Below are 18624 nucleotides of genomic sequence, written 5' to 3' on the forward strand. Positions count from 1 at the left end.
TTTAGACCAGGTTTAGCACAAGTTTAGACCTGGTTTAGTACAAGTTTAGACCAGGTTTAGCACAAGTTTAGACCTGGTTTAGTACAAGTTTAGACCTGGTTTAGCACAAGTTTAGACCTGGTTTAGTACAAGTTTAGACCTGGTTTAGTACAAGTTTAGACCTGGTTTAGTACAAGTTTAGACCAGGTTTAGTACAAGTTTAGACCAGGTTTAGTACAAGTTTAGACCAGGTTTAGTACAAGTTTAGACCTGGTTTAGCACAAGTTTAGACCTGGTTTAGCACAAGTTTAGACCTGGTTTAGCACAAGTTTAGACCTGGTTTAGCACAAGTTTAGACCTGGTTTAGTACAAGTTTAGACCTGGTTTAGCACAAGTTTAGACCTGGTTTAGTACAAGTTTAGACCTGGTTTAGTACAAGTTTAGACCAGGTTTAGTACAAGTTTAGACCTGGTTTAGTACAAGTTTAGACCTGGTTTAGCACAAGTTTAGACCTGGTTTAGCACAAGTTTAGACCTGGTTTAGTACAAGTTTAGACCTGGTTTAGTACAAGTTTAGACCTGGTTTAGTACAAGTTTAGACCAGGTTTAGTACAAGTTTAGACCTGGTTTAGCACAAGTTTAGACCAGGTTTAGCACAAGTTTAGACCTGGTTTAGTACAAGTTTAGACCTGGTTTAGTACAAGTTTAGACCTGGTTTAGTACAAGTTTAGACCTGGTTTAGTACAAGTTTAGACCTGGTTTAGCACAAGTTTAGACCTGGTTTAGTACAAGTTTAGACCTGGTTTAGTACAAGTTTAGACCTGGTTTAGCACAAGTTTAGACCTGGTTTAGTACAAGTTTAGACCAGGTTTAGTACAAGTTTAGACCAGGTTTAGTACAAGTTTAGACCTGGTTTAGTACAAGTTTAGACCTGGTTTAGTACAAGTTTAGACCAGGTTTAGTACAAGTTTAGACCAGGTTTAGTACAAGTTTAGACCAGGTTTAGTACAAGTTTAGACCTGGTTTAGTACAAGTTTAGACCAGGTTTAGTACAAGTTTAGACCAGGTTTAGTACAAGTTTAGACCTGGTTTAGTACAAGTTTAGACCTGGTTTAGTACAAGTTTAGACCTGGTTTAGCACAAGTTTAGACCTGGTTTAGCACAAGTTTAGACCTGGTTTAGTACAAGTTTAGACCTGGTTTAGCACAAGTTTAGACCTGGTTTAGTACAAGTTTAGACCTGGTTTAGTACAAGTTTAGACCTGGTTTAGCACAAGTTTAGACCTGGTTTAGCACAAGTTTAGACCTGGTTTAGTACAAGTTTAGACCTGGTTTAGTACAAGTTTAGACCTGGTTTAGTACAAGTTTAGACCTGGTTTAGCACAAGTTTAGACCTGGTTTAGTACAAGTTTAGACCTGGTTTAGTACAAGTTTAGACCTGGTTTAGCACAAGTTTAGACCTGGTTTAGCACAAGTTTAGACCTGGTTTAGTACAAGTTTAGACCTGGTTTAGTACAAGTTTAGACCTGGTTTAGCACAAGTTTAGACCTGGTTTAGCACAAGTTTAGACCTGGTTTAGTACAAGTTTAGACCTGGTTTAGTACAAGTTTAGACCTGGTTTAGCACAAGTTTAGACCTGGTTTAGCACAAGTTTAGACCTGGTTTAGTACAAGTTTAGACCAGGTTTAGTACAAGTTTAGACCTGGTTTAGTACAAGTTTAGACCAGGTTTAGCACAAGTTTAGACCAGGTTTAGTACAAGTTTAGACCTGGTTTAGCACAAGTTTAGACCTGGTTTAGCACAAGTTTAGACCTGGTTTAGCACAAGTTTAGACCTGGTTTAGTACAAGTTTAGACCTGGTTTAGTACAAGTTTAGACCAGGTTTAGTACAAGTTTAGACCTGGTTTAGTACAAGTTTAGACCTGGTTTAGTACAAGTTTAGACCTGGTTTAGCACAAGTTTAGACCTGGTTTAGTACAAGTTTAGACCTGGTTTAGCACAAGTTTAGACCTGGTTTAGTACAAGTTTAGACCTGGTTTAGTACAAGTTTAGACCAGGTTTAGTACAAGTTTAGACCTGGTTTAGTACAAGTTTAGACCAGGTTTAGCACAAGTTTAGACCTGGTTTAGTACAAGTTTAGACCTGGTTTAGTACAAGTTTAGACCAGGTTTAGTACAAGTTTAGACCTGGTTTAGCACAAGTTTAGACCTGGTTTAGTACAAGTTTAGACCAGGTTTAGCACAAGTTTAGACCTGGTTTAGTACAAGTTTAGACCTGGTTTAGTACAAGTTTAGACCTGGTTTAGTACAAGTTTAGACCTGGTTTAGTACAAGTTTAGACCTGGTTTAGCACAAGTTTAGACCTGGTTTAGTACAAGTTTAGACCTGGTTTAGTACAAGTTTAGACCTGGTTTAGCACAAGTTTAGACCTGGTTTAGTACAAGTTTAGACCAGGTTTAGTACAAGTTTAGACCAGGTTTAGTACAAGTTTAGACCTGGTTTAGTACAAGTTTAGACCTGGTTTAGTACAAGTTTAGACCAGGTTTAGTACAAGTTTAGACCTGGTTTAGTACAAGTTTAGACCAGGTTTAGTACAAGTTTAGACCTGGTTTAGTACAAGTTTAGACCAGGTTTAGCACAAGTTTAGACCAGGTTTAGTACAAGTTTAGACCTGGTTTAGTACAAGTTTAGACCTGGTTTAGTACAAGTTTAGACCTGGTTTAGCACAAGTTTAGACCTGGTTTAGTACAAGTTTAGACCTGGTTTAGTACAAGTTTAGACCTGGTTTAGTACAAGTTTAGACCTGGTTTAGTACAAGTTTAGACCTGGTTTAGTACAAGTTTAGACCTGGTTTAGTACAAGTTTAGACCTGGTTTAGTACAAGTTTAGACCTGGTTTAGCACAAGTTTAGACCTGGTTTAGTACAAGTTTAGACCTGGTTTAGTACAAGTTTAGACCTGGTTTAGCACAAGTTTAGACCTGGTTTAGTACAAGTTTAGACCAGGTTTAGTACAAGTTTAGACCAGGTTTAGTACAAGTTTAGACCTGGTTTAGTACAAGTTTAGACCTGGTTTAGTACAAGTTTAGACCAGGTTTAGTACAAGTTTAGACCTGGTTTAGTACAAGTTTAGACCAGGTTTAGTACAAGTTTAGACCTGGTTTAGTACAAGTTTAGACCAGGTTTAGCACAAGTTTAGACCAGGTTTAGTACAAGTTTAGACCTGGTTTAGTACAAGTTTAGACCTGGTTTAGTACAAGTTTAGACCTGGTTTAGCACAAGTTTAGACCTGGTTTAGTACAAGTTTAGACCTGGTTTAGTACAAGTTTAGACCTGGTTTAGCACAAGTTTAGACCTGGTTTAGTACAAGTTTAGACCTGGTTTAGTACAAGTTTAGACCTGGTTTAGCACAAGTTTAGACCTGGTTTAGCACAAGTTTAGACCTGGTTTAGTACAAGTTTAGACCTGGTTTAGTACAAGTTTAGACCTGGTTTAGTACAAGTTTAGACCAGGTTTAGCACAAGTTTAGACCTGGTTTAGTACAAGTTTAGACCTGGTTTAGTACAAGTTTAGACCTGGTTTAGTACAAGTTTAGACCTGGTTTCATCCTGTTATGGAACTCATTTAGTTTGGGGCCTTTCACAGCCAAATAAAATGAGAATATTTCCTTTTTTTCACGTCGCTGCAATAAAGCAATAGCAATATGTGTCTAGGGTTTTGTAGTGCTTTATTTATTGCATTTATGCCAATCACAGCATCAAAAGCACTTATTCTCCCTGTGGTTTTACGTTTCCTTTTCGCTCCGCAGATGATAAAGTCCCTGAAGAAAACCATGTCTCCCGTCCTGAGCGACATTTCCATCGAGTGGCTTTTCCCTGAGACCAAAGAAGTGCTGCTGTCTCCTGTGGGCAGCACTTTCCTCTTCCCGGGCGACAGTCTGATCGGATACTGCGTGGTCTGCGACACCACCCGCTACCACGCCAACCCCAAATCCGTGAGTGCCAGAACACGGCTGAGCTGAGGAAAAACCATTTAAACTGCGCCTGTGGCTACTGAGAATCAGGAAGCGGCAGCGTTTTTCTGCTATTGTGGGAAAATTGTCCGTCCAAGCGTTTTGTGGAGAAGAGAGGATCAAAGTGATTCAAGTGTGTGTGTCCCGGGGTGTGTGGGCAATACTGACCTGTAGGGATGCTCGTTATTAATCCATAAACCTCACTCAATGTGGGATAAGCTTTGTTGAATCTCCTGATCATCATTAGAATGTTTTATTTTCATACACCCGCCTGAACCGAGAAATATGTTAAAATCATAGACTGTAAAAAATAATGGACAGCTTCTGCTCACTCCTCCCCGTTTACCGTAATGACCACGGTCGAGGGGGAAGTCATGGCGGATTTACAGACTCCTCCTCCCCAGCTCTGACGAAGCATGTTCCTAAAAAGGGCATAAGGGCGGGATCTTCACTGTAGACTCCGCCCTTGTGTGACGTGTAACAGTCCGACCCTCGTTAAAGGAACAGGCCAGCGTTTTTCCATACTGAGATATGTTCTTACCTGAGCTGTGACGAGTTCTTTAGGACCTGTCTGATCTTCCCCCGTGCCTTCAGTCACGCAAACTATATTACCAGGAGTAGTTTGGCATCCGCACAGTAAAGTGAAGATATTACTGCGCGGATGCCAAATTACAAAAAAGATGACAAAAAGATGACAAAAAAATGACAAAAAATGACAAAAAAAAATGACAAAAAATGACAAAAAAATGACAAAAAATGACAAAAAAAAATGACAAAAAATGACAAAAAAATGACAAAAAAATGACAAAAAATTACAAAAAAATTACAAAAAATTACAAAAAATTACAAAAAATTACAAAAATGTGACAAAAAATGACAAAAAAATGACAAAAAATGACAAAAAAATGACAAAAAATTACAAAAAAATGACAAAAAATGACAAAAAAAAAAGACAAAAAATGACAAAAAATGACAAAAAAATTACAAAAAAATGACAAAAAATGACAAAAAAATGACAAAAAATGACAAAAAAATTACAAAAAATTACAAAAAATTACAAAAATGTGACAAAAAATGACAAAAAAATGACAAAAAAAATCTGCTTAGAAAATCCACATTGTTTAATTGTGTGTAATTATACTTTGTAGTGGAACACTTCACGTAACTATATTTAAATAGGGAAAACGTGGAAGAGCTTGGTAGCTTCTATCTTGACCTGTTTTGGAGCTATAGAGGAGAGAGGGAGAGGCTAAATGCTAACGCCGTCTGCGCTGTGTTTACGTGACTGAAGATCAGACAGGTCCTAAAGAACTCGTCACAGCTCAGGTAAGAACATATCTCAGTATGGAAACACGCTGGCCTGTTCCTTTAAGGTATAACGGGCCTGATCTCGGTCTGACTGGAGAAGCAGGACAAGTGCTTCTTACTCATTCTGAAGAGAGCAGCTTCACTTTACTTTGTCGTGTGCGCGTGTGCATTTGTTCGGGTTGTGTGGGTCGGGCGGGGTCAGAAAAAAATGACCCACACATCCCGACTGCGCTGCAAAACTGGAATATCCTCACAAAATCTAAATATATTTGCATTGGTCGTTGTTTTGACACATTTAGATTAACATCGTGTGTGTTTCTGACTCGATTCATTGTAAAATCACACTTTGACCATGGGTAAGTGCATCCACAATGAAACAATCTCTATTTGCGTCGTCTCCCTGGGAAGACACTTCACCCAAATGACCCACTCTGCCAAATCACCGGGCTGCTTCGCTGTGGCAACACCAAAAGGAGCAGATGGAATAATCCACATGGAAAGCTTTTGCACAATTATGCTTTTTTGGAGCTGCAGTAATTGGCTTTGCGTTTCTGACTCACGAGCTGGCGGACGAGAGACTTTAAAGTAATGCCTTGAACTTTTACTTTCCCCTAACGAGCCCGAAAAGCATCACTGATTTAGATGATGCAAGAGTCGGACAGCTTTTAACTTTGAAGGTCTATAAATGTATCACACAGTGGGAGTTTCACAATAAAAGCCTTTTGTGTGTGGTGTCTGTCAAACCCAGGACAAACGGAGGCGATACAGCATGATGCGCTCCACGGAGTCGGCCAGCTCGGTGTTCTACCACTCGCAGGAAGAGGATCCGGCCAAAACCAGCGCCGACGGGCCCCACAGAGAACCCTCGTCCAACCAAGACCCCGGAGCAGAGAGCAGCCCCATCACCACCGACCGAGACTGCACAGGTTAGAGAGAGACACAGACTTCACTTCACACTCTTTTGAAATGTGTGGGGACATAGCAGACTTTCTGACCCCAAGACCCGACTCTCTGTGCAGTGTGATTCTCTGTACAGTCACCTGACCATATGCCGATACTGCGATCATCCATACATTACACGCTTTTACATTACTTACAAACAATGACACGCTGACAGCCGCTAGAGGGCGCTCTAGGCTCGTGCACCAGTATCTAGTGATGGGTGAGTGAAGAAGTGTGGTAGGCTCGGAGCTGTTTCATTCTGTCTGAACACTGACCTCTTGTGGACAAACTTTGTTATTGTGAAACAAACACGACTGAACCGACACAAACATGTGGGAGAGAAGTTTCAAACAGACGTGTGCTGGGTTTGTTATAACAGCCTGATATGGATGTTTTAATGATCAAATCAAACATAGGCCGATAAATAAGAGGCATTTTCTTTGTAACGTGGGTCTGTGGGCGGAGCTCCAGTGGGCGGGGCCTCAGTGGGCGGGGCCTCAGTGGGCGGGGCCTCAGTCACCTGTGGCTCTGCTGCTAAAGGCAGGACATGAATGTGTGATGTTTTTCCTTCATTCAGTCAGAGATAATGGCTCTGTTTGCTGTAGACGCTCCTCACGTTTCTCTCGCCTGATCAGCTCCACGCCTGACTTTGTATCTGTTCAAAAGCAGGTTTTTGTAAAGAATAAGAAAATATATAACATATAAAATGTGTTCTGGCTCACAGACACTTTCTCCACATGAACGTGGTTAAATACAGCACATTTATTTATCTGTGACTAAAGATTTACATCATTATATGGACGAGGAAGCCTCCGCTGTTTAGGCCTCGCGGGTAAAGGCGGCTCAGTGAGACTTGCTGAACATCACAGATATAAATATGAGAAAGGAAATCAAAATAATGAATTGAGCCAGATTAAATGGTTTTATGTTATTGACATATTAGTAACTAAGATTTGTTCAGAGGGATTTTGGATATTTTGTTTAGTTTTTCAATAAACTAATCATCAGTGAAAAAATCTGTAAAAACTCAAATTCCGCCTGTTTTTTTGGTTTCAAAGTTGAATAAATCAGGCTAGGAATTAGATATTAAAAAATCCCTCTGAAAAAACCTTCAGAATGTTGTTGTGTCTCAGCCTGTAAAGTGTGGAGTCTGTGGGAGCTTCTATAAGGGCTCAGGCTCTGCCCGAGTGCGGCTTCTCTCATTCAGAGAAAACCAGCCCTGAAGTTTTGTAGCGAGTGCGCATGCTCGGCCCGTTCTTCCACTTTTCCGCTCCAGCGTCTCGTAGGAGGAAAAACACCATATTTGGGTGAAAGCGTCATCACGGGGCCCCTTAGCAGGACACGTGGATGTCAAATCTGTCAATATTTATGAATGAAAACCCGCGGGAAAGACGGCCTTTCTACTTCCGGGTCGCCCCCACCTCGCAGACAAAACATCATCAAATAAACATCAGCATTTTTATATCTGACATGAAAACTAAGATGTAAAGGGAGGAAAACAGATACAAATCTCCACTTCCACCAAAAATCAATACTTTCACCTAAAGTGTCTCGCCTTAAGACACGATACACAACTCACAGGATGAAGCAGGTGACTGTCACGTGATCAGATGTTCCTGAAAGAGGCTCCGACACAGATGTTTCCAAGCATCTGCTTCAGGAAGAGCGATACAAGCTCCGGAGCTCCATCACTACCAGTATCTGCTACTCCGCTACCACTGAAATGTATAATGCAGTAAATCGAGCTTGTGAGGGACTGGCGAAAAGCGGAGGTTGAAGAAAACAAGAAAAGCTAAAAGCGAGAGGAACGAGTTCACAAATGAGAGCTTGAACAACGTGATGCCGGGACAGGCTTGTCAGTGGTGCAGTTACTCCTCCGTGCCAGGGTCGTTGCCGAGGCTGGTGCGACTTCCATGTTTTTTCTTCTTCATTCGGCATTTTTTGGCTGGTGCGACTTTTACTGGAGCGACTTAATGTATTTTTCAGACGATAAGTCGCTCCGGAGAACAAGACGCGGCAAAATATGCGTAATGAAGAGAAAACCACAGGCTGAGAAGGCGTAAGGTTTGCTAACACATGGATGCATGAAACATAAAGAACAAACTAAACAGGTGTCTGGTATGTTAACGTCACATAAACAGTTCAAATCACTAAGTCCATCGAAATCTTCATCCTCGGTGTCACTTCTGAACCGTCACCGTGGCAACGACCTGGGCACGGAGGCGTGGCTGCACCGTGGACACGCCCCTCCCGGCAGCACGTTTTTCAAGCTGTCATTTGCGAGCTCGTTCCTCTAGGTGGCCTTCGAGCCTTTAGCCTGTGATTAGCTTTGTTTGTTTTCTTCTCTAAGAGGAACCTCCGCTTCTCACTCAAGGGGGGAAAACATCACATATTTGTCGTTCTGGAGTATAAGATGCACCTCCTGCCAAACTATGAAAACATACTATGCTACTTATACTTATAGAAGGGAAAATACGGTACATGTAACGTTTCCTTTAATTAGGGATGCACCGATACCGATACCAGTATCGGGTATCGGGCCGATACCACATGCTTGTACTCATACTCGTACTCATTCATGAGGTCCCGATACCAGGAACCGATACCATTTGACGTGCGGCAAGCGCACCTACGAGGCGCAGCTCTCAGCTGAGGAGAGAAAATAGAAACAAACTGGAGAATTCTTTAGTGGAAATACAATATTTGACTTTATTACAGACTGCGCTCTCTAAACCAGAGTCTGTGCTGGATTTAGCCAGAGCTATATGTTGTTCGTGCTGCAGCGTCTGCAGTGTTTACAACATACAGGCTAACGTTGCTAACTCGCGGCTAGCGCAGTTTTGGCCATTCTGACGCCGTTTTATGCCCAGGGGTTTATTCTTCAGAAAAACTAACCCAGCGACTAAAAAGTCCTCAGAAAATCCAAAGTAAAGACCTACAGCATGTTTATATTGAGGGAAAATGAGCTGCAGCAGAACAATGAAAACGCTGTAGCTTCTCGCTAAGTTACTACAAACACACGAGAAAATCTACAGGAGCTGAAGTAAAGACGAAAAGAGACCATTTAAGTAACATCTCAATACTATTGTTAAATAAAAACACATAAATGAATAAAGCTCAGGCATTGGGAGCTTTTGGACATGGACTTTTCTGTCTATGATGGACAGAGACATAAAAATGAAAAATGATATTGAATGAAAATAAAAATAAATGGCATCAGCACAATTCTAATATAACGGCTCTTAAATGTGTCGCCTACTTGTAATGTAAATGAGTAAATTTACTAATTACAAACCAATCTGCTGTGAAAAAAGTAAGAATGTTGAAGAAAATGCCTTGCACTCGTATCGGTATTCGGTATCGGCGAGTACTTAAATCCAAGTACTCGTACTCGTATCGGTTTTAGAAAAAGTGGTATCGGTGCATCCCTACCTTTAATGTTCACTAAGTAAATGACTGATTTACACTGAGATTAGATGTAATGATACTTTATTTACAAAAACGGTCCTGTTTCCTAAAGAAATAGATGAACAAGTCATTTATGTAGAAAAGGGAAGGACTTTATTTGTGGTGGTGAACTTCCTGAACATCCACAGCTGTCCTGGGGCAGACTGATGGAAACGAGGCTGCAGATCTGCGCCACCACCAACCACTCAGTCACTATCACATCAGCCTGTTACATGTTTGAATGGTGGGGGAAACCGGTGTGCCCAGAGGAAATCTTGGCAGACACTGGGAGAACATGCAAACACACTGAAAGACTCCATCCGGCCGGGGACTGAACCCGGGACCTTCTAACCGCTGTGCCACTGTGGTCATCCAAGGGCTTGAAACTGGCAGGATTCTTCATCTTTGTGTCCGCTCTTCCTCTCTGTTTCCTCATGAGTTTGCAGCAGCGTCTTGTCAAAATAAATAACCACCTCACATTCCATGGCAGGCGGTCCGTTCCGGATGGACAATCACTGGCCTCATGTTAAAAACAAAGCGTCGAGAGCAAAGTAAACTTCTGTGTCAATCACAGTAGATGTTTTTGTCTTGAAGTTAAAAATAGAAAAGCTCCAAGACTTTGAACTTGAGCTTATTCTTAATACTATTATGCCAGTGTTGGAAAGACCTGCTCGGAATATGCATAATGTTTGCATTATTTAGCATGATTCAATAAATAAACACAAAGTCAATAAGTCAGGATTAAACAGCTCTGAGCCGCGTTAGCCGGTTCTAACGGCCGACACAGTGTTGTTCCTCCTGCATTATAACGTCTAACGCGGCTCCTCGTTGTTTAATCCGCTTATACCAGGGTCCCACAAACCTAACATTTATAATAAATGTGTTTTTCATTGACTAAAGTCACTAAATCTGCCAGACTACGGGACTATTTTGTGTGGGTTATTAGCCGGTCACTGAAGGCTGGTCTCAGAGCGAGTCATTCTCCGCAGCTATTACGAGGATCTCAGTCAGGCTCAACGACACAACATCAGCACAGAATCACAACACAACAGGACTAACCCGGAAACACTTTTCCCTGGAAGGAAACACCGATATGCGCCACTCGTGGGCACCAGTTATTTACCTTTTACAAGGTTTAACCTGAAGCTAAAGCTAGCTAGCTCAACCAGCTCACCTGTTTATGGAAACAGCTGCGGTGGAGTCGCTTACACCTGGGCCCCCCCAACTCAAACTAACATGTTTGACTTTACTAATCCAGACAAAGATGCTTCAATGCAGGATCATTTTATGTACGCCTGAAAATGATGAATAGCCTTAACCGTTTCCAATAGAAATGTAAAGCTCATATGTTATTAACAGTAGCTAACCTAGCTGCTCACTCTCCTCTACAAACATTTAGCAAACACTAAATCCATCTCATACGTTCCTGTCAGTCACTAATTACGCCTTTATCTGACTCAGCTGTGTCAGGCGTTGCTATGGCGACGCCACAGCGGAGTGACATCCCAGTGATTTAACTACCGGACTACGTGTGCGGTTACACCAAAATAATGCACCGGCCAATCAGAATCCAGTATTCACCCAGACCATGGTGTAATATACATCATACAGCCTTGAAATGCACTTTAAAGGGACTATACAGAGTTTAAAAATCGTCGTGCACGAGCTTAATATAGAAGCTGCAGTTACGCATAAGACCTGAGGTGGCAGTAGTGAGTATGAAATGACTAACTTGCATCTAGCCCCTTTAAACTACAGTATGTCTTGCTCATTTGGATTCATATGGCAAACTTTAAAACCTAAACAACCGTTGCATCCTCCTTTTCCTTCTCATATGTGTGAACAGAGCAGATGAAGTAACTTTTTTATTTTCAGGTTTAGATGGTAAAATGTCGCCACGGAGACGAGCCTACAGCACCAATCAGATCGGGGATTACAATCCGGCCAAAAAGGTGTACACCCCGAGCGACCCCAGCTCCGTGGCCGTCAAGAACCCGCTGAGGAGGGCCAAAGTCCAGGAGCTGCTCAGCCAGTCCAGCCCCGAGCACGAGGCCCAGTGGAGGAGCGACTGTCAGGTAGGAGAACCCGAGCACGAGGCCCAGTGGAGGAGCGACTGTCAGGTAGGAGAACCCGAGCACGAGGCCCAGTGGAGGAGCGACTGTCAGGTAGGAGAACGCTGGAGCTGCTCAGCCAGTCCAGCCCCGAGCACGAGGCCCAGTGGAGGAGCGACTGTCAGGTAGGAGAACCCGAGCACGAGGCCCAGTGGAGGAGCGACTGTCAGGTAGGAGAACCCGAGCACGAGGCCCAGTGGAGGAGCGACTGTCAGGTAGGAGAACCCGAGCACGAGGCCCAGTGGAGGAGCGACTGTCAGGTAGGAGAACCCGAGCACGAGGCCCAGTGGAGGAGCGACTGTCAGGTAGGAGAACCCGAGCACGAGGCCCAGTGGAGGAGCGACTGCCAGGTAGGAGAACCCGAGCACGAGGCCCAGTGGAGGAGCGACTGTCAGGTAGGAGAACACTGGAGCTGCTCAGCCAGTCCAGCCCCGAGCACGAGGCCCAGTGGAGGAGCGACTGTCAGGTAGGAGAACCCGAGCACGAGGCCCAGTGGAGGAGCGACTGCCAGGTAGGAGAACCTGAGCACGAGGCCCAGTGGAGGAGCGACTGTCAGGTAGGAGAACCTGAGCACGAGGCCCAGTGGAGGAGCGACTGTCAGGTAGGAGAACCCGAGCACGAGGCCCAGTGGAGGAGCGACTGTCAGGTAGGAGAACCCGAGCACGAGGCCCAGTGGAGGAGCGACTGTCAGGTAGGAGAACCCGAGCACGAGGCCCAGTGGAGGAGCGACTGCCAGGTAGGAGAACCCGAGCACGAGGCCCAGTGGAGGAACGACTGTCAGGTAGGAGAACCCGAGCATGAGGCCCAGTGGAGGAGCGACTGTCAGGTAGGAGAACCCGAGCACGAGGCCCAGTGGAGGAGCGACTGTCAGGTAGGAGAACCCGAGCACGAGGCCCAGTGGAGGAGCGTCTGTCAGGTAGGAGAACCCGAGCACGAGGCCCAGTGGAGGAGCGACTGTCAGGTAGGAGAACCCGAGCACGAGGCCCAGTGGAGGAGCGACTGTCAGGTAGGAGAACACTGGAGCTGCTCAGCCAGTCCAGCCCCGAGCACGAGGCCCAGTGGAGGAGCGACTGTCAGGTAGGAGAACCCGAGCACGAGGCCCAGTGGAGGAGCGACTGCCAGGTAGGAGAACCTGAGCACGAGGCCCAGTGGAGGAGCGACTGTCAGGTAGGAGAACCTGAGCACGAGGCCCAGTGGAGGAGCGACTGTCAGGTAGGAGAACCCGAGCACGAGGCCCAGTGGAGGAGCGACTGTCAGGTAGGAGAACCCGAGCACGAGGCCCAGTGGAGGAGCGACTGTCAGGTAGGAGAACCCGAGCACGAGGCCCAGTGGAGGAGCGACTGTCAGGTAGGAGAACCCGAGCACGAGGCCCAGTGGAGGAGCGACTGCCAGGTAGGAGAACCCGAGCACGAGGCCCAGTGGAGGAGCGACTGTCAGGTAGGAGAACCCGAGCACGAGGCCCAGTGGAGGAGCGACTGCCAGGTAGGAGAACCCGAGCACGAGGCCCAGTGGAGGAGCGACTGTCAGGTAGGAGAACCCGAGCACGAGGCCCAGTGGAGGAGCGACTGTCAGGTAGGAGAACCCGAGCACGAGGCCCAGTGGAGGAGCGACTGTCAGGTAGGAGAACGCTGGAGCTGCTCAGCCAGTCCAGCCCCGAGCACGAGGCCCAGTGGAGGAGCGACTGTCAGGTAGGAGAACCCGAGCACGAGGCCCAGTGGAGGAACGACTGTCAGGTAGGAGAACCCGAGCATGAGGCCCAGTGGAGGAGCGACTGTCAGGTAGGAGAACCCGAGCACGAGGCCCAGTGGAGGAGCGACTGTCAGGTAGGAGAACCCGAGCACGAGGCCCAGTGGAGGAGCGTCTGTCAGGTAGGAGAACCCGAGCACGAGGCCCAGTGGAGGAGCGACTGTCAGGTAGGAGAACACTGGAGCTGCTCAGCCAGTCCAGCCCCGAGCACGAGGCCCAGTGGAGGAGCGACTGTCAGGTAGGAGAACCCGAGCACGAGGCCCAGTGGAGGAGCGACTGTCAGGTAGGAGAACCCGAGCACGAGGCCCAGTGGAGGAGCGACTGTCAGGTAGGAGAACCCGAGCACGAGGCCCAGTGGAGGAGCGACTGTCAGGTAGGAGAACCCGAGCACGAGGCCCAGTGGAGGAGCGACTGTCAGGTAGGAGAACCCGAGCACGAGGCCCAGTGGAGGAGCGACTGCCAGGTAGGAGAACCCGAGCACGAGGCCCAGTGGAGGAGCGACTGTCAGGTAGGAGAACCCGAGCACGAGGCCCAGTGGAGGAGCGACTGCCAGGTAGGAGAACCCGAGCACGAGGCCCAGTGGAGGAGCGACTGCCAGGTAGGAGAACCCGAGCACGAGGCCCAGTGGAGGAGCGACTGTCAGGTAGGAGAACCCGAGCACGAGGCCCAGTGGAGGAGCGACTGTCAGGTAGGAGAACCCGAGCACGAGGCCCAGTGGAGGAGCGACTGTCAGGTAGGAGAACCCGAGCACGAGGCCCAGTGGAGGAGCGACTGTCAGGTAGGAGAACCCGAGCACGAGGCCCAGTGGAGGAGCGACTGTCAGGTAGGAGAACCCGAGCACGAGGCCCAGTGGAGGAGCGACTGCCAGGTAGGAGAACCCGAGCACGAGGCCCAGTGGAGGAGCGACTGTCAGGTAGGAGAACCCGAGCACGAGGCCCAGTGGAGGAGCGACTGTCAGGTAGGAGAACCCGAGCACGAGGCCCAGTGGAGGAGCGACTGTCAGGTAGGAGAACCCGAGCACGAGGCCCAGTGGAGGAGCGACTGTCAGGTAGGAGAACCCGAGCACGAGGCCCAGTGGAGGAGCGACTGTCAGGTAGGAGAACCCGAGCACGAGGCCCAGTGGAGGAGCGACTGCCAGGTAGGAGAACCCGAGCACGAGGCCCAGTGGAGGAGCGACTGTCAGGTAGGAGAACCCGAGCACGAGGCCCAGTGGAGGAGCGACTGCCAGGTAGGAGAACCCGAGCACGAGGCCCAGTGGAGGAGCGACTGTCAGGTAGGAGAACCCGAGCACGAGGCCCAGTGGAGGAGCGACTGCCAGGTAGGAGAACCCGAGCACGAGGCCCAGTGGAGGAGCGACTGTCAGGTAGGAGAACCCGAGCACGAGGCCCAGTGGAGGAGCGACTGTCAGGTAGGAGAACCCGAGCACGAGGCCCAGTGGAGGAGCGACTGCCAGGTAGGAGAACCCGAGCACGAGGCCCAGTGGAGGAGCGACTGTCAGGTAGGAGAACCCGAGCACGAGGCCCAGTGGAGGAGCGACTGTCAGGTAGGAGAACGCTGGGCTGACACAGAAGCGCTGCTTGGTCCCGTCTGGCCCTGTTGAGTCCAAACTTGTGCTGTTGTTTCTTCCATTATTGTAGGATTTTGTGATTGGATGTTCATAAGATAATTGTTTTACATGTTGTGACAAACATGTGGGTTGTTCAGATTAATGTGTGAAGCTACAGAGGTCTTTCATCTTTTGTTTAGAATCGTCTCTTCTTCCAGTCGCCAACTTTACTGGCGCAAATAGACATAAGCAGAGCAAAGCACATGGAGGATATAGGCGAGGCAAGTTTATTTGTAGAGCACAGTTCATACACAAGGCAATTCAAAGTGCTTCACAGTGAAAACACATAAAATCAATAAAAAGTGTTCATGGGCAAAAAGAACTGTTTTCCGTCTGGATTTGAACATTGTCAGAGTTGAGGCCTGTCTCACATCCTCATGAAGACTGTTCCAGATTTTAGCTGCATGAAACTGAAACGCAGCCTCACCGTGTTTAGTCCTGACTCTGGGAACCACCAGGAGGCCCCTCCCTGAAGTTCTCAGGGCCCGAGATGGTTCATACAGCTCTAACATGTCAGAGATGTACTTTGGAGCTAAACCATGAAAAGACTTGTACACGAGCAGAGCTGTTTTAAAGAGGGGGTGTTCTGCTTTTGTCAGTCCCATAGCACCAGTCTATATCTCTCTTAGAATAACTGCCTTGTATAAAATGTCTCTCTCAAAATGGCTGTAGTGAATGTCTTGAAATAGGCCTCTGTCTCTTTAAGAACCTCTGAGCCTTTAGACACGCCCCCTCCACACGCTGTCTGTGGCATCAGTGGGGAGGGGGTTCTGCTGAGGAGCAGTGGTTGGTTACTCGGCTGGTGACCAAAGCTCGGAGGCGTCTCCAGGAGGTGGGGGCGTTCCTAGGAGGACTCAGGCAAACCTATCCCTAAAATGGCCGCCATCAGAGTTTGTACAGATTACTCAGAAATACGTGAATGGGCCAAGGCAACACTTCAGCCATGTTTTTAATGAGGGACTGACAGAATAACAGGATGGAAAGCTTGAAAAAGTCCATTTTGCAGAATACCCCCCCCTTTAAAGCCTATTCTCTGAGTGACAGGAAGCCAGTGCAGAGACCGGAGCACTGGACTAATATGGTCGTGTTTCCTGGTTCTTGTCAGCGTTCTGGATGTTCTGCTGCTCTGACAGTGAGGCCGGTACAGTATCTAACCTGCTGGAGACAAACACATGGATAAGTCTCTCTGAGTCTGGTTCTGACACTGTTTCTCTGATCTGAGCCATGTTTTTCAGATGGTAAAAAGCTGCTGATGTTCTTGCTTTGATGTGGCTGTTGAAGTTCAGGTCTGAGTCCATGATCACGCCTAGATTTCGAACCTGAAACCCTTTTTGGTTTTAGAGAGAGAGACTCTATTTATAAGCAGAAGCATTTTGAAATCCATAGCACCATCGTCTAGTGTGGAGTAACTGGTCATTTCGCGTTTACAGTATAGATCTGTGGTGCCAGATGAAGGACACTCTACAGATGACCACAGCTTCAAAAGACATGTAGAAAACTGACTCTGGTGTGTTTTTGTTTGTGCTGTGAGACTTCAGAGTCGTTACTGCAGCGACTTTGCTTTGTGATTTATTTGACATTTCTGACGAGATGAATGATGTGGCCAGACAGGACTGGAACGCTGAGTTAAATCACACATGCCGGGTAAATGCTCCGTAACCCCGGCAACCGACGGCCATCATGAACTCTCTGATGGAAACGTATGTAAATCCGCTTTGGTTATGCACATTTATTATGCGCAGTTTGTACAAATGCAGATTTTCTTTGATGGAAACGCTGTAGCAAAACAAAATGGGAAATGATCATGTGACTGACACCCATGAAGGGCTATTCTCAATGTTGTAGGTTTTTGAAAAGCTTTTTGAAGAACATTTACCTCAGAGGACATTTAATGCAGACTGGAGTGTTTTTGTGTACGTGGTCACACCGTGATCCAAAGTTCACTGCAGGCAGAAGAAGCGGTGACGGATTCACAGTTTGTTTGTTTGTTGTTGTTTTTGTTATTATTCTTATTGTTAGGTTCACTTTTAGGGGTGCCAGTCAGGTTTCCCTCCTGACGTACAGGATAAAGGGGTGTGTATCGTAGGGATGTCACGGTAACCAGTGTAGCGGTAAACCCCGGTAAAAATTTTGACGGTGAAAATGACTGTCTTGTTTTGTGTTTTTATTATTATAAAAGGCTTTGTCTGTATTTTTTCTATGTAACAAGCACTGTTAAACTTTTTTGAAACGATTTCAGTTTGTGTAGGACTATCAATGCTTTCTGAACATATTAACACACATTTAAAAAAAATACCGCGATAAAACCGAAAACCGTGATAATTTTGGTCACAATAACTGTGAGGTAAAATTTTCATACCGTGACAGCCCTAGTGTATCGCGGTGTGTTCTATGGGTTTACTATAGGACATCAGCTACATGGCATAAACCCTTTTGTTTGTAGGACATAGTTTGAACACCACCAACACAGGCAGAACATGTGGGTTTAGCGTGTATTGAAAATAAACAAGGACTAATAGCAGGGACGTGCACAGGTAGAGCCCAGGTGATGCTCAAGCACCTGCCCCTGTGCCCTGTGCCCTGTAAGTGCCCTGTAAGTGCCCTGTAAGTGCCCTGTAAGTGCCCTTCTCCAGACCTGTTTTTTTTCTCCACAATATTCATTATTATTTATTTTATTGTTAGATATTTGCCCTACTGAGCCAACATGTGCTGAAAATACTTTTTTAATTTTAATGTTCAACAACTTCAAATGGCGCTTCCTTCCTCCTCTGCCTCTCGAGCCGCAGCGGCGCTGACGCTCCTGCTCAATAAAGGGCAGCTGTTTAAGAAGATGGTACAGCCCATCTACGACGTGGGAGTAAAGTAAACTGTAAATTTGATAACTTTATGAACGTGCCAGCGCGACATGACTGGATTATTAAGGGGAAAGGAAACGAAAGGAAACCAGAGGGCCGTCAGCGCTGCGCGTGTCGAGACCAGGACAAAGTCAGCGGTAAGAAGTCAGTCACTTTAACGGTTCTGTTTGTCGCGCTATAAAATGTTCTGAAAATGAGCTGTAGGGCCTGGGCTGAGCGTAGACCAGGGCCAGAGCAGTGGGAGCTGAGCTGAGGAGACAGAGGAGAGAGGAGGAGAGTGAACTGTGAGGAGGAGAGAGAACTAAACTAAATTGATGACGTCTGACATTAGATCGGAGAAGGTCAGATTTCAGAGTTCATCAGATTTCAATTTAAGATTTTTCACCTTTTACCCAAGATCTGATCAGAAAGATAAACCTGTCCTGTGTGTCAGGGTTAACATGAAGAAGATTGAATACAGTATGGCTAAAGATATTAGTTTATCATCACAGTATTTAAAGGGGCTAGATGCCACTTTGGGCACCTAGTGTTGTTGTAAACGTGCTATACAAATAAAGTTGACATTGACATTGACATTTTATACTCACTACTGCCACCTCAGGTCACACGTGTAACTGCAGTTT

General features: G+C 46.2%; 1 protein-coding gene across 1 annotated transcript in view; it reads left to right on the top strand.

The window, feature by feature from the left end:
- The window catches only part of LOC306964362 (von Willebrand factor A domain-containing protein 5B1-like), a gene marked incomplete at both ends in the record, with an annotated part of 71941 nt that extends 54863 nt beyond the window's left edge, over positions 1 to 17078 (top strand). The window contains 4 exons of the mRNA XM_079558354.1: positions 3783 to 3968; positions 6043 to 6220; positions 11559 to 11848; positions 16992 to 17078. Of these exons, the coding sequence (XP_079414480.1) occupies positions 3783 to 3968; positions 6043 to 6220; positions 11559 to 11848; positions 16992 to 17078 (741 nt within the window). The remainder of the gene's footprint in view (positions 1 to 3782; positions 3969 to 6042; positions 6221 to 11558; positions 11849 to 16991) is intronic.
- Between the last annotated feature and the right edge of the window lie 1546 nt (positions 17079 to 18624).

Source organism: Gobius niger (genome assembly GCF_951799975.1).
Source record: "Gobius niger genome assembly, chromosome: 6".
Lineage (NCBI taxonomy): Eukaryota > Metazoa > Chordata > Actinopteri > Gobiiformes > Gobiidae > Gobius > Gobius niger.